Source organism: Nomia melanderi, chromosome 11 (assembly GCF_051020985.1).
Source record: "Nomia melanderi isolate GNS246 chromosome 11, iyNomMela1, whole genome shotgun sequence".
NCBI lineage: Eukaryota > Metazoa > Arthropoda > Insecta > Hymenoptera > Halictidae > Nomia > Nomia melanderi.
The window spans coordinates 15,691,553-15,707,219 of NC_135009.1; the positions used below are offsets into that span (position 1 = coordinate 15,691,553).

General features: G+C 40.6%; 5 protein-coding genes across 9 annotated transcripts; 3 read left to right on the forward strand and 2 right to left on the reverse strand.

The window, feature by feature from the left end:
• The first annotated feature begins 168 nt into the window (after window positions 1–168).
• LOC116432103 (b(0,+)-type amino acid transporter 1) lies at window positions 169–7,742 on the forward strand. Of its 3 annotated transcripts, XM_031988469.2 has the most exons (7): window positions 768–4,690; window positions 4,770–5,140; window positions 5,240–5,644; window positions 5,748–6,496; window positions 6,695–6,908; window positions 7,041–7,346; window positions 7,440–7,742. In XM_031988469.2, exons 2-7 carry the CDS (start codon window positions 5,131–5,133, stop codon window positions 7,502–7,504), a joined length of 1,749 nt encoding a protein of 582 aa, XP_031844329.1. In that variant the 5' UTR covers window positions 768–4,690; window positions 4,770–5,130; the 3' UTR covers window positions 7,505–7,742. The 3 variants fall into 3 exon arrangements, with proteins under 3 accessions (XP_031844327.1, XP_031844329.1, XP_031844328.1); XM_031988467.2 differs by lacking the exons at window positions 768–4,690; window positions 4,770–5,140 and adding an exon at window positions 169–739; XM_031988468.2 differs by having other exon boundaries at window positions 768–5,140.
• Window positions 7,659–8,589, reverse strand: LOC116432106 (uncharacterized). Its single transcript, XM_031988475.2, has 2 exons — window positions 8,417–8,589; window positions 7,659–8,295 (listed from the first exon to the last, which is right to left on the reverse strand). Exon 2 carries the CDS (start codon window positions 8,284–8,286, stop codon window positions 7,756–7,758), a length of 531 nt encoding a protein of 176 aa, XP_031844335.2. The 5' UTR covers window positions 8,287–8,295; window positions 8,417–8,589; the 3' UTR covers window positions 7,659–7,755.
• A 131-nt stretch (window positions 8,590–8,720) lies between these two features.
• On the forward strand, window positions 8,721–11,669 carry Naam (Nicotinamide amidase). The gene is made up of 6 exons (XM_031988482.2): window positions 8,721–9,004; window positions 9,074–9,314; window positions 9,409–9,860; window positions 10,344–10,542; window positions 10,613–10,857; window positions 10,937–11,669. The coding sequence occupies exons 1-6, from the start codon at window positions 8,871–8,873 to the stop codon at window positions 11,520–11,522; spliced, it is 1,857 nt and encodes a 618-aa protein (XP_031844342.1). The 5' UTR covers window positions 8,721–8,870; the 3' UTR covers window positions 11,523–11,669.
• Window positions 11,670–11,792: 123 nt separating this feature from the next.
• Window positions 11,793–13,332, forward strand: Rpb7 (DNA-directed RNA polymerase II subunit RPB7). 2 transcript variants are annotated; one of them, XM_031988476.2, is made up of 7 exons: window positions 11,794–12,147; window positions 12,313–12,422; window positions 12,495–12,654; window positions 12,720–12,770; window positions 12,838–12,903; window positions 12,975–13,046; window positions 13,125–13,332. In XM_031988476.2, the coding sequence occupies exons 1-7, from the start codon at window positions 12,136–12,138 to the stop codon at window positions 13,173–13,175; spliced, it is 522 nt and encodes a 173-aa protein (XP_031844336.1). In that variant the 5' UTR covers window positions 11,794–12,135; the 3' UTR covers window positions 13,176–13,332. The 2 variants fall into 2 exon arrangements, with proteins under 2 accessions (XP_031844337.1, XP_031844336.1); XM_031988477.2 differs by lacking the exon at window positions 12,720–12,770 and having other exon boundaries at window positions 11,793–12,147.
• LOC116432104 (uncharacterized protein C6orf136 homolog) lies at window positions 13,282–15,615 on the reverse strand. Of its 2 annotated transcripts, none has more exons than XM_031988472.2 (5): window positions 15,496–15,615; window positions 14,353–14,856; window positions 14,204–14,292; window positions 13,895–14,107; window positions 13,282–13,818 (listed from the first exon to the last, which is right to left on the reverse strand). In XM_031988472.2, the coding sequence occupies exons 2-5, from the start codon at window positions 14,821–14,823 to the stop codon at window positions 13,632–13,634; spliced, it is 960 nt and encodes a 319-aa protein (XP_031844332.2). In that variant the 5' UTR covers window positions 14,824–14,856; window positions 15,496–15,615; the 3' UTR covers window positions 13,282–13,631. The 2 variants fall into 2 exon arrangements, with proteins under 2 accessions (XP_031844332.2, XP_031844331.2); XM_031988471.2 differs by lacking the exon at window positions 15,496–15,615 and adding an exon at window positions 15,200–15,489.
• Between the last annotated feature and the right edge of the window lie 52 nt (window positions 15,616–15,667).

Sequence of the window (15,667 nt, forward strand, 5' to 3'; positions counted from 1 at the left end):
AGCGAACAGTCGAACGCCTCTAGATCCTAAAAATTGAAGAGCGATATGCGAGTCGCTAGACGCGCTAGACGTTAAAGAGCAGTGATTGGGTTACGGGGTGAACCGACGCGCGTGCCGTGCACACGCACGGAAGAGAAGTTCGAAGGCAGAAGAACGATATCGAGCGAGGCGAGGCGCCGACGCCGGGCGGTCGCGCTCGCGCTCGCGCGTCCTATCCCTCTCGGTCTCCTCGCAGCTTCCCCTACCCGTCCTCGTTCCCGGTCGGTGTTCGACGGCTACCTCTCCTTCCGAGTGCCCAGTTCATCGACGGAGCTGGATCGGTGCATATCGTGTTGCAACGTCACGCTGCGCTCAATACGACTTCGCTCCAACGGACGCGCACAGGAATTCGCGGCAGAAACGCTTAGGAGACACTCGGCCGAGCCGTTCGATCGGTGCACCGGTGGCAGCGAGCGACAGAGGACAGAAGAGGACCAGAGGTTCCCGGAGGGGTGCTATCGGTAGCGAACGCCGAGGAAGAAAGGGCGCACGGAACGGTCGCCCGTCGAGACCCGAACGAGCGAATCGCGAGGAAACTTTCCGCGAAAGAGGTGTCGAACGGCGAGCAGAAGACAGCTATAGCCTGGCAAAGACGTTGCTCTCATTGAACAGTCGGCGTAGTGTCATGAGAGGCGGTCTCACAGTCCGCCCTTCTTATCGGTCCCTCTTAGAGTCATGCATGTCGCGCCCTTCAAACGAGGTAAGCGATACGCATCCTCCTCATTCACCGGGCTCGAGCGGTCCCTTATCGCGGAGAGCGGCGCGGGCTCCTCGAGGTACTCACGGATCACTGTCACGGGAACCACTTGTTCCCCGTTGAAAAGATTCGCGCGCTTTTCGAGCCTCGCCGGGTCGGTCACTTCATTCATAAGCACGGCTCGTTCTAGGGGCAAGGCTCTCGGTGCGACGACGATCCTCGCCTCGGAACGCCTCGTTTTCACTCGCGGCTCCTCCGGTTCTCCACGGGCACCTCTCGAGTCGTCGCTCGCCATCTGAAACAGTTGTTTAGTTTGAATGATCGAATCGATCGGGAATCCGATCGCGGTTCCGTGGCTTTTCAAATAAACGTTCGAGCGCGATTCGCAGAACGCGCGCCAAGACGCGTCTTTCAGGGGACTTTGAACAGTCCCGACGAAATCTCAGCCGTCCGACCGCTCTCGACGCTGACGCATTTTCATATCGTCCGACCGATTCGCTGGATGTATTTTAAACGCGAGTCGAAAACAAGCGGATAAAATGTCCATCTAACGATCAAAACGCGCAGTAAAGCTGCCCGTTGGGGAGCGTACTGCGCGCACGTGTACTGTTTCAACTTGGCACCCCTAGTTGTTTACATGCACGCCTAATTGGCACCGATAGAGGCGGCCGAGCGGATCGGCCGAAAGCGAGGCGGTATCTAGGCGAGAAGGGTTCATTCATTCGCCGTCCAGGGAGAATCTCCTGCCGACGGTTATGCAACCCGAGAGCGCCGCGACTCCCGAAATTCACGAGCAGTTGCGTCATCCCGCGAAACGAGGAGCTGGAGTTCGCCGAGTGCGTGCAACCCTCGGAACGCTCCGAGAATATCTGACCGTTTTCTATTTGTCCGGCCCCATCGACTCCTTCCGCGCGCGGCTAACGTGGAACCAGCCGAAGTCGGGGGCCGAAGTTCGTTGATCCTTCGTCGATACGTGGCCGTTCCTCGCGATCACCGCGTAAGCGAGCGGAGTTCGATTTCCGAGTCTCGTCAGCGAATATCAGCGGAATGGCGATTTTTCGCGATTTCAAATAACAACTTTCAAGATTTCTAGAGAGAAAGACACTCTACTATATTTCGCGCGGTAACTATTGGGTCGGCCGAAAGTCTTGTGTAATTAATCCTTTGTTCTCGGGAGGTGACTCTCAGTCACTCGATTTGACAAAACTAAAATCTGATATTTAATGTTTAACATTGTATAGTGACCCGATACATGAAATATTGGAATATAGCTTTGTTCCCCAATGCACTTGTGATTTCTCTTTGATATTTCTAGCGAGAAACTGCCGAGTGCAAAGGGTCACTCGATTTGACAAAACTATAAAATCTGATATGCAATGTTTAACTTTGTACAATGATCCGATACATGAAACATTGGAACAAAATAGCTTTGTTCCCCTTTGAGTCAGTCTCAAAGAACGTCTTGTCGAAAAATGTTAAATATTTCCAGAAACTGCCGAGTGCAAAGGGTTACTCGATTTGAAATTGCCACTTCGTTAAACTACTCGATTGGCTCAGCGTTTCGCATTTTACTCGAAAGCTTCCCATTGTTTTTTAATTGACTCGTCGACAAGATTTGCACGTTAGAGTACAAGCGCCACGTTGAGGAGCGAAACGGCGAGGCTTTTTGGCGAAGCGAACGCGCCCCGGTTTGTTATCAGGCGCAAGTTCGCGATGGACGAGCCTCCGATGCGAGTACAAGTTCGACACCGATCGAATTCTCTTCCCACGTTCGAGTTCGCGAGCTTATTTTTAACGTTTCACAATGGATATGTGCCGTACGAAGTGGCCGCAAATAGATGAACGTAACAGTCGTTCTCGGCGTACCGCTCGGACGGACAGAGACAACGATAAGCACGCTGGCGACGTCTACAGTTTAAGCCAATTACATTATGTGTGTCTCTTGCACGCGATTCTGTACGCGTGTTAAACTTCTGAATGGTGTCCCGCCACTATTCCCATCGAGCTCGTTCGATCGAGCATCGGGTTCAGAAATTTATCGTTCGCACTTCACGCTGTAACCACCGAAAACTTACTGGAACTTCGACCGAGTTACATTCCAGTCGAATTTCTCGGAAAATCGTTTGTATCTCCTGTAATCGGTCCGACTCGCGTGGTAGTTCCAACATCGACGAACTCACTATTTTCGTAAATTCGAAAGACAGTGGTAGTTCCATCGTGTTGCAGGTCGAAACCCGATTCGAGAACTGATTTCCACCGGTGTTCCTCGCGGAAAGTCTCGTCCGGAGTCTCGGGTAAAAAGGAAGAAACGTTGGGCCGAGTTATAAGACAATGGGAAACACAGCGATCGATAGGGTGAAACGAGAAGCATCGAACAATGCCACGCGGCTATAAATCGTCAGCTTTACACGGGTAATTTCGCGGTTCGGCGTGGGAAGTGCATTGAATGCTCCTCGAGCGTACGCGCGCATCGAGAGCGAAAGCTTGGAAATATCGTTCGAACGGAAATTAAGTATTTTTAATCGCCGGTCGATCCGCCTCGGAAAATTCGGCCCCGCGATCTCGCGTAGAGTTCTGCGCGTCCGTCGATCGTCGATCGGCACGCGTTTCAGCCGCTCGTTCGAGATTCGCGAGACTCGGTCAAACAAATTTAAGCCTCGAAACGCAATCTAATGTTCTTTTTACGAGCGACTTGACCTTCATCTTGGATCGGTCGGGAACACGCGCGAAGATCGGTTTGTTTCACACGAACGATAAATTAAACCCAATTGGATCATTACGATGCTTCGTCGTAACGGGCATTAACACGATTCGAAACGAACGTTTCGCGGTTCTAATTGATGGAAGCGACGAGAAGATCGAAGTTCCTCTCGTTCCTCTTGAAACCGTCGACGATGAATTCGAGTGGACACCGGTCTGCTCGAAGCGTCGATCTTTATCGGTGTGTTCGCGCGCAACAGATTGACATTCTTTTCGAAGGAAAGATATTGCCTGTCCTTGGTCAGATAATCGAATATAAAACTCGAGTGCTGACAATACAACTATCCTTCATGGATCCCGTCCGCTGGACTGCGAACGTCCGTGTTAGCATATCGCATTACCGCTTCAAGGAATTTTGCAACTTAATTCGCGCTCGTCATCGCGAGCGAGAACGAGCGGAGTTGGTGGCAATCACTTTCTATGCGCCGGCCGACATCTTTGTTACTTGAATCGTTTAAAACCATTAGACTCGCCTTCCCCCTTACGCCCCTGGCATCTAGATTGCTCGACGATAGAACGAAATATCGGTCGCGATTGCTTTTAAACAAGACCGAATCACGTTCCCGGTATCCGAGCAACGTTGAAAATTCGAACGATCGATCTCCCGCGGGTTCTTTCCTCTTTTTTCACTGCGTACGAGGGATACCTCGAGGTAGACAATATTTTCGTAAATGTCACACGGCGGTAAACCATATCGAAATAGGTGGAATCGATAGTCCTCTATCGGAAGGTCACCTTGAAGAAGAGACACCACGCCTTACGCGGCGCGGGGACTCGCAGGACTTTAATTCGAGTAAATACGACGCGTTAGGTGTCGCCTGCCAAACGCGTGCGCGATCTCCTAAGGTTTCTTTCGCTTCTTAATCGTTTCCGAAACATCGGTCGTCTTCCCTTGTCTCGCCTTTTAGTCATCGATGCTCGGCAACAGTTTCGCTTGTACTTTCGTTTGGCACGCGACGAACGATTAAAACGACGATAAAACTGGCTATCGAATGGGCGCCGCTTCGTGCAAGCGTGCGCCGTCATCGTAAAAAAGACGCAGAAACAAACTGCGTGCAACCGGAAAGCGCAATTATCGCGAGCGGAGAGGCTGCCTCGCGGTCGAGCCGATACGCCGTGTGTAGCACGTAAAGAAGTAATAAACTGTCCCGGTCACGAGGAATCTTCTGGCAGCCGGCCATGCGAACTATTACGGTAACAGGAGCGTCTCAAAGATAATAATATAATAATGTTCGTCACGTGCCGGCGTAAATACAAATTCAACGATTTGCAGCATTTTAGATGGCCCCCGAGTTCCCTCGAACTATGCGACACGCCTTTCGTCGAGTCACGAGGGGTGAGCGGAGCGTCATCGCGACGGAACGGGACGGTCGCGGTATTTCGAGTCGCAAATGGTTTTCGAATTAACTGCCGGCGACAATTATTCGGTTGTTGTTCATTGGGCTGCTCCTTCCTTCTCGAGACGTCGCGGATAACGGCACCAGTGGAAATTCATCGAATTAACTCGCGTTCCCGCGCGTTCGTTTCGAGGATCTGCAGAATAGAAAAGACATTGTACAGGGGTAGTCATTAATGAGCGAATCGATCATCTAGCGGAGTTGTTCTTAGTCGTCCGGGGTAGAGTTTGATGAATTATGCACGAAGGTAACCTTATGGTCTTCTTCTTCGGACGACAACGGTCCGAGATTCGGGAGACAGTGATTTCCGGTTGTCGTTGATCCCGTCCGATACGATTTGTTCTAGCTACCGTGGGACATGATCCACAGACGAGCAACGGCAATCAGCCCCAGCAACAGATACAAGGCAGTGGCGGCTGGAACGGGATCTCCGAGGGGACGCTGGTATCTCGAGCCAGAAGCAACGGCAACGGCGCCGGCAACGGGAACGGGAACGGCAACGGGGGCGGCAACGGCAACGCCAACAGCAACGGCTGGAACACCGTTGTCACGGCGCCTTTTCAGCATCAACAACAACTACACGAACGGAAACAGAAAGAAGCTAAGTCTGGGGACCTGGGAGATGATGAAGACGGGGGTGGAGGGGGTGGAGGGCTGGAGGGGACGGACCCAGAGGAGAACAACTCTGTTCACCTCAAGAGACGGGTGGGACTCGTCAGTGGGGTGGCTCTAATCGTTGGCACCATGATAGGTAATGACCGATCCGCACTGTACACCGTGAACAGCTCGAAGAGACTCGGATCATGATGATGATGATTATGATGGAACGTACACGCGTCTGTTTGTCTGAACAGGTTCCGGGATATTCGTTTCGCCGTCAGGGCTTTTAGTTCGAACCGGCAGTATCGGAATCAGCTTCCTCGTATGGACGGCCTGCGGAATGTTGAGTCTGTGCGGCGCGTTGGCATACGCCGAGCTGGGTACGATGAACACGAGCAGCGGCGCCGAATATGCCTACTTCATGGACGCGTTTGGTGCGCCGCCAGCTTTCCTCTTCTCGTGGGTTTCCACGCTGGTCCTGAAGCCTTCTCAGATGGCCATAATATGCCTGTCGTTCGCGCAGTACGCCGTCGAGGCGTTCGCGGCCGATTGCGATCCACCCGAGGAAGTCGTCAAGATTGTCGCGCTCCTGGCAATAATACTTATACTGCTGGTGAATTGTTACAGCGTTAATCTGGCCACAGGTGTGCAGAACGCGTTCACCGCGGCCAAATTGATCGCTATACTTGTTGTAATCGCCGGCGGTTCTTACAAGTTGATACAGGGTAATACGCAGCACCTGAAAGGCGCGTTCGACACGATGGACGGCAATACCGTGAACATCGGCAGATTGGCCACCGCCTTTTACACCGGCCTGTGGGCGTACGACGGATGGAACAATCTCAACTATGTCACCGAGGAAATCAAAGATCCATCCAAGAATCTACCGCGTTCAATTATGATCGGTATACCTCTGGTCACGCTCTGTTACGCGCTGATAAACGTCTCTTATCTAGCCGTTATGTCGCCGTCGGAAATGATCGAAAGCGAAGCCGTCGCAGTGGTAAGACGAACAGACAGACCTGTAATTTCGATTAGAAGCCAAGAATTAGAACAAATGCTAGTCACATTCCTTAATCCTGCTAGTCTCGTTTTAAACTAAAGTCAATTGGATTTCTTAAAAGGAAAAGAAAAGAGAAGAAAAAAAAAATTAATGAAATCTATTCGATCAGAATAGTCATCCTCGCATAACGTTTTGCAGACTTTTGGCAATCGGATTCTTGGCGTCATGGCATGGCTCATGCCGCTCTCGGTTGCGATCAGCACGTTCGGTTCCGCAAATGGTACTCTCTTTGCAGCAGGTAGATTATGCTTCGCCGCGTCCCGCGAGGGTCATTTGCTCGACTGTCTCAGTTATGTGCACGTGCGACGCTTTACCCCCGCGCCAGGACTCATCTTCCACTCCCTTGTTGCAGGTACCGTTACACATTCAAAATATATATATATATATATACATATAAATATATATATTTAGTACACGCGTGCATCGTCGACCGTTACTCGGAAATGAAAAGAAACGAAATATAAAATGCATTTGTATCGCTCAGGATCAATGGTATTGTCCGGAAACATAGATTCCTTGATAGACTTCTTTTCGTTTACCGCTTGGATCTTTTATGGCGGAGCGATGCTCGCTCTATTGGTGATGCGAAGGACCAGACCAAATCATCCACGACCATACAAGTGTCCGCTGATAATACCTGTGCTCGTACTTGGAATCTCTGCGTACCTGATTGTAGCGCCAATCATTGATAAGCCTCAAATCGAGTACTTGTACGCGGCAGGGTTCATATTAGCGGGCATGCTTGTCTACCTCCCATTTGTTAAATATGGATATGTGCCCAAATTTATGGGTAAGCGTGCATTCAATGAAAACAGAATATTAGCAAATTACTCGAAGGAACTGTTACCCGATGTCTAAGCAATACACCTGTTTTTACTTGTAGAAGGAGTGAATGTCTTTCTTCAGATGTTACTCGAGGTGGCACCAACGGCTGCAGCCTTTGACTGACTTTGAGGGAATACGAGAAAAGGTTCTCTATATGCCAAATCATTCCATTGCGGCATCCTGAACCACATATGAATATATATTTTAGATATGCATATGCAAAAACGTGTATCCTGTTATTAAAGCTCAAGGCTGGCCCAAATGATTCATAAACATATAAAGAAAAATATTATTTTATTACTCCTTATTCTTCGTATATAACATACAATATATGAAAGCAACCAAAGATGTTTTAAACATTTACAGTTGTGATTTCATCTCTTCTTTTTACCCTCTGGTTTTTTGGTCACTTTTCCGTAAACCTCTAATATATCGTTACTCTTTTTAACTTTAGAAATTTTCTTTTTACTCTTATGTTTGATCATGCTCATTTCTAGACCTGACGTATGTTCTGCTTTCTTTTGCATTTCCCTTTCTCTTTCTCTTCGCTCTTTTAAGTGTTTATAATTCATTCTCCTATTCTTGGGAGGTTTCGCTCCTAAACTTATAGCAAGCTGAACTTTTGCTTTATTGGCCTCTGCTTTTTGAAAACCAGACATACCAAACTTCATAACCTCGTATCTAATACGTTTCATCTCTAGCTCCTGCTTCTTTTTCTGATCCATATCTTTAGTTTCTTTAGTCATCGTGGTAGTTTCATCGGTTTCGTCGGGCAATGCGTTCTTATCTTTATCGCTATCATCATTCTTCTTCGCTCTTTTTCGAGATTCGTAATTAACTAATACAAATTCTTCTGAAACATGTTTCTTCATTTGCGATCCTCGCGTTGGAATGAAATCTTCCATTGTGATGTGCTAAGAAATAAATAAAAACCTTCATTGTTTACGCATACCATGTCCCACAAACATTGTACGTAGAAACGCACTGAGAAAATCGTCGAAAATTCTTATAAACTATTTAAATTCAAATCGTTACCTTTTGTTTATTAAATATATAGGAGCGAGGAATATTATTTAGCTAATTTGGAATTCATGATAAATTTCAAAGACATGCATCTAACGTTCTTCTCGTAATTTGGTACTTTGGCGAATTTTTGGGATTTAATTTCAATCCCGGTCGTAACAAGGTGCTATACGATAAGCCATCGAAAATGAAAGACAGAGATGAGCGTGAATCAATGAGAACGAAACGAAATAGCCCCCCCTGTAGGATACTTCTTGTAAGCATGCGATCCCAAATTAATTTTATTGTAGTAAATCTTAAGGCGCTATATTTTATGATTTAACATTGATAAGGTTAGAATGTGATTTTTATATATAACCTCAAAGTAAACATCTTGTGTTTGTGTAACATAACCTAAACTAAATATAACGAATACTACATGTACAAGTTGTTATAAAATATATGTTGGAACTGATATTTACTTGCAATGGAAGAATATCCTACCATCAATGTACGTTTGGCTGTGAACAGAGTTGATTTTAATTTAATCAAAGGCGAAGACATTCAACCGCGAATATACACGCCGGGTGAAGAAATATCTAGCCAACCTGATTTTTTAAGGTAAAATAAAATGCTTCCCTTATCTGGGAATGTAGAGGAGAATTCTTAATTCATATAAATGTTTATTAGAGGTCACGGAACATACGTCGACGACGAAAACACGTTACGCGCGTCTGTAGCCGGTGTATTAGAAAAAGTAAACAAGCTCATTTCAATAAGACCACTGAAAGCACGTTATCAAGGCGAAATAGGAGACGTTGTTGTTGGTCGCATAACTGAGGTGCAACAAAAGCGTTGGAAAGTTGATACAAATTCGAAACTTGATTCTGTACTTCTATTGTCCAGTGTTAATTTACCTGGAGGAGAATTGGTACGCTATTGAAGCAGAACTATGTATACTTCTATGACTATGTGTCTAAGTTGTGTTAGTATTAATTATAAATTTCTATTGTTTAACATTGTAGAGAAGAAGATCTGCGGAAGATGAACAAACTATGAGAAGGTATCTCCAGGAGGGTGATCTAATTTGTGCAGAAGTGCAAAGTACTTTTGTAGATGGTTCACTTTCGTTACATACTAGAGTTTTAAAATATGGTAAATTATCTCAAGGAATAATGTTAAAAGTTTCACCGGCTCTTATAAAACGAAAGAAAACACATTTTCATAATTTGGAAAGTGGTGCAAGCTTGATATTAGGAAACAATGGTTACATATGGATTGGTGCCAGTAAACAGGATACCGATAGATCAGAGGGTGGCTTTACTCAAGATTTATCTAGGATTCCACAAACGAATCGTGAAGTTTGTGCAAGACTACGTAATTGCATCTTGATTTTAGCACAATGTAACATGCATTTGACCGATACATCTGTTACGTATGCTTATGAAGAATCAATGAAGTATAAGGTAAATGACTTGTTAGTACCTGAAGCAATGATTGATGTATCGTTATTAACTCATCAAAGGCTTGCACAGTGACTTCATATTACATCTATATATAACACTGCACTAATACGACACAGACAGAAAAAAAAGTAAAGTTACAGGATAATTATAAGTGTTACTTTCGAATTTAAGATATTTAATAATAAAACAATTTTAAGGAACTTATAGATTTTTTATTTGAAATTTCCATAACTAGAACTCTCTTGTAGCAAGGGAAACGATTGAATGCTTTACTGCTAGTTGTATACATTGATTTACCTACATTGCATTTGATAGGTGCAAATATAAAAATATTAATGCTGCAGTGCAGTGAGACTAAAGTACATTGTATAGGAATAGATTGCAGTATTTTCTCAGCAGCTTAAGCGGTGAAAAATAGTATATAAGGTGGCTACACACTTCTCCTATAAGTATTGATTAAACAAATGACTTGGAAACTAGTAGCCACAGTGAAGAAATATGGATGCGTGTTTTACCGCTTTTGATAAAGATGAAGATGGATATTTATCTACTACAGAATTTGAACTTATTTGTCGTGCACTGTTTCGTAACGATCGCGGAAAGGTTTACACTCTAGAAAAAAATCAGTTGCATGAAATATATTCCATATTCGATTGGAAAGGAGATGGGAAGATCGACAGAGAAGAATTTGAGGTAAATTTGTGAACACATAATCGTTGCTATTTCTATTAATGTAATTCCGTTATACGCTCTTTTCGTGTAGACGTGCTGGAATCGTTGGATTAAAGTATGCTGCCGTCCAAAGAGTGCTTTCCTGATTGTGGATGTGCAAAACGATTTTATAACAGGATCTTTAGACATCAAGCAATGCGCCGCGGAACACGATGGTTTGGAAGTGATTGAACCAATTAATCGACTGTTAGAAACTGTACAATTTGATGCAGTGTTCTATTCTCTTGATTGGCATCCTGTAGACCATGTGTCTTTTATCGATAATTTACATCTTAGGTAATTAATGTATCTTTATCCACCTATTTATTAGATAAGTGTTACATACTTATTAATTAAACGCCCTAACTTTCAACAGAGAAATTGATCCTAGCAGCGAAATTTCAAAAGAAGCAGCGCAAGTTTATGATACAATTACATTCAGAGGACCACCGTTATTAAAACAACGTCTTTGGCCACGTCACTGTATTCAGGATTCTTGGGGTGCAGAGCTTCACAAGGATCTAAAGGTCATCGATAACGCAATTAAAATTTACAAAGGAACTAATCCAGAAGTTGATTCGTACTCTGTTTTTTGGGATAATAAAAAAATGCAGGACACTAGTTTATCCTCGCAACTACAAGAAATAGGAGTAACTGATATATACATTTGTGGTTTAGCTTATGATGTTTGCGTTGGAGCTACTGCAGTTGATGCACTTAAATGCGGCTATCGTACTATCCTTATTGATGATTGTAGTCGAGGCGTAGATCTTGTTGATATTGAAAAAACGAAATCTAATGTCATAGCTAATAATGGCGTAATAGTGAATTCTAATCAGGTAAAAGCAATGGTTGAGGGAAAGGATCGTCGACCGGAACTTGGATACAAGTTGGCCTTAGAAATTAAAGAGAAATTAGATTGTCTAGATGTTGACAATGCTAACGATGAGACTTCTACATAGAACGAAATTAACATAAAAATAACTAAAATAAAATTAGTATACAAATTTATAAATACAGTGTAACTCCACGCATCACGGAGAAAATTCTGTTAAAAGCCGTTATAGCGTATTAAGTAAATTAGAATAAATATATTTTTCTGCATTGAATGTTAATCTGTTGTTTATTTTAAAATGAATTGTTACATACTCCAAATAGATAATAAAATGTTTATTTGCCATCCGTCTCACGATAGATACTTTCCTAAAAACATAGACAGTTTTCTACGATAAGTTCACTTAATTATTAAATTGTGCGTGGAATGCCGTGAACCATGTTTAAATATGGTGCACGTTTCGCGGTCAATACCATTATTGACTTTTATAATCGACTTATTACCTTTAACAAACAAATAATTTAAATACAACAAAGTATGCATTCGACATTAATATATCATTAATATACTGGCATAAACAGATATCAATAAAAACTATCCACAAGAAATGAAAATTACACATTCTCGAAATATAACCTAAAAAGTTAGATTGATTACAGACTAGTTGGTATGCTTCAGATTCGTGAATATCTATATTAGTACCATTTAATAATATAGATAATACTGTTAAAAAGAACATCATGTTTTACCATGTAAGTAATATTCATATATAAAAATTTATAATTAAATTGGAACACGTAGGAGTAAAGTTTAATTATTGCTATCTTTGCGTACTGTAATTGAAGAACAATTAACGAATAGTGTGGAATCGTATAGTTTTGATATTATAATAAATTTAAACTTCTTAATCTTCACAGATATCGCTGGAACATGAAATTTTATTACATCCTAGGTATTTTGGTCCTCAATTGTTAGATACTGTGAAGCAAAAACTATACACAGAAGTAGAGGGTACTTGCACAGGAAAGTAAGTTTATATTTAATTTCAAGATAGTTATGTCAACTGAAGTAACTGTTTAAATAATTAACGATATTTTAGATATGGTTTTGTAGTTGCTGTAACAACAATAGATAATATAGGTGCAGGAATCATACAACCTGGACAAGGATTTGTAGTATATCCAGTTAAATATAAAGCTATTGTTTTTAGACCATTTAAAGGAGAAGTATTGGATGCTATTGTGACTCAAGTCAATAAGGTAATAAAATAATTCAATATGTATAAAGATATAATATCGTTTAACTTTTTTTATGTTTTTATTAGGTTGGAATGTTCGCTGAGATAGGTCCTCTATCATGCTTCATATCTCATCATGTAAATTATTCTTATATCACTTATAAATGTGTTAAATCGTTTTATAAATGATTAATCTTATTTGCAGTCAATACCAGCAGATATGCAATTTTGTCCAAATGTAAATCCTCCATGTTATAAGTCCAAGGAAGAGGTAAATTTCATCACAATAGTAATACTTTGCATAACTAAGTTTACAGATAAAATTGTTCATACAAATTTTAGGATGTTATTATTCAACCAGATGATGAAATCAGATTGAAAATTGTTGGTACAAGAGTTGATGCCACTGGTATTGTTAGTATTTAAGATACACAAATTTTCTTCTTGATGTAATATGATATAAAATATTAATACTGTACATTTTGATTACAGTTTGCTATTGGGACATTGATGGATGATTATTTAGGTCTTGTATGCACCTAAGTGAGATAAACAACTTTGTCATATTAAAATAAAAGTTTTACAGTATTTTTTACAAAGTAACTGTGTGCATATTTTTGAAAGGAACATTGGAATGGTAAAGATACTCTTCATTTTTGACAATATTAAATAATTTAATTAAATTACAATTTATAAAACATTGATGCTTCAATACATGATACTCTACCTATATTCATATTTTTACTTTTCTCAGATCTTGCTAATGTATTACAAGCGACTAGAATTACAAACATAAAATTTAAGTTTTCACATAGCTCTAGTAACATAAACACAATGCAGTATACTTTCACTTTAGTACATAATTTATTCGTTTATTGTCATTACACGAAACGTTTATGTGTTCTTCTACGTGGGGAGTTTTACAAACAGAATTAAAAAAATATGTTAAAATTAAATTATGTGCTGTGACACATGGTACGATTTGCATTTTCTTTATATTTATTTTATTTCTGAACAAAGATTACTTGCATAAGTATCCAAATCTAATAATGGTACAAATAAGGCTAATTTTGCTGCTATAGGAGTTTTTTCATATTTACTCTGATCAGGCATCATCTTATCAACAACGTGTTTAAATACTTTACCGTCATTATTGACGTAAAATGTAGAAAAACCGTCGTACCACCTATTGACAAGATTTCATAGTTTAATTGATATAAGAAATTCGTTTATCAAACAAGAAACTGATAAAATTTACTTACACGTGTTTATCATCATCATTATCTTTCGTGGATCGATATTTCCAAAATAGAAATATGTATGAATCAGGAATACCAATTATACGCCAACGGACTTTAATACTACTGTCTTCCGGGTGCATAGTTATTTTTAAAATATTTAACTTAACATAAACGAATTTTATACGAGCTATTATTCTTAACAATGCTATTTGCATCACATAATGATTAATTCCTCTAAAAATAAAATACCAAGAACCTGTATTATTCATTTATACAATATATTTTGGATCAGGAATATTTCAAATTGTATAGCTACTATTGTTTACTTACACGCCTTCTGTTCCTCTAATATTGTTTATAAATACCACATCAGTTGTATATATTGTATAGTCCATTATCTTAACAAATAGCTGTGGTAACTAGAAAAAGAAAAAGCTTTATGCAAGATAAATCAACTTATATACAGTGCAAATACATACATCTCTACTAAGGCAGTCAAATATATGTTGCAACTGTGCTTCAGATGGTATCCGATTCTCTGATGGCTGCTCTTTACTCATATTTTGCACATTAGGAGATCCATCTGTATGAAGAATACTTTTCTTTATAGAATTAGGTGAATTAATTAGGTACCTATTAATTGATAGCACCTCACTATGAGGTAAACATGACTTATTATTTGCATAAAGCCCATTATGATCTACATGTAGTTTTAATTGTTGATCATCATTGCTTAATACAATCTTATTTTCAGAAGTAATATTATTTATGTTCATTGACTGAGTGTCTGTTTGTCTTTGACGTTGCATCCATATCGATCGTTGTTGATTCCAATTACATTTTTCATTTAGTTCATCCGGCCAGGTAGTACAAATATCAAAGTAATTAATTAATGAATATTGGCCCATCAAAGAAGTCTTCGAATTTAGATATTTATCTCCATAATTCATTACCACACATGTTGCCACTGATGAGTTTAAAAACTGAAAGTCCATGAAAAAGAAAAGTATTTTTAATGTTTGTTCGTTCAAATTTTATAGTGTTTCCTACTATAAATATGATTACATACTACATTAAAAGGGCTATAAGAATAAAAACTATCGTAATTTTTAATTAAATCCGCATGCTAATAATAAAGTATCAATATATATCATTATTACAATACAGACTATTATATAAGTATTTTAAGGTTAATTTATTCCGGCGATTCTATACACGAAACAGAACAATAATAATTCATAATAAAGAAACACTGATTATACACGATAAAGGTCAAGTTTCAAATTGCAATTATTTATGACTGTCTTGAAACATGTTATCAATTACCTCTTCCAAAAACGCAGACGACTTAACATGTTTTAGTAAATGACGGTCGATCTTCGTTATTTGTTTTCGTAAATTAACAAAAGGTATAAATTTATTCGAAACTTTGCGCAAACACAATGACATCTTCTTGTAAGTTTTGTTCACTGATTCATACTCGACTTTCTTTAATTACGTACAATATAACTCTGCGTGCGGCAAGCGCAAATGTCGGAACGATCTCAACATGACACCGTAGACAGTCTTCAACAAAATTCGGGCACGTTATGAACACGTTTTCGACTATTATTATAACATACCTTTGCAATTCTAAAGAGGGCGTGTTAATTTCAGTGGGAGATTTGAAATTTGCACGGTGGACATGGTCAATAATATTATAAATAAAAAATCAAGTGTCAAGTTGTATGAGGATTTGTCATTTAATCATATATATATATATATATATATATATATATATATATATGTACATAT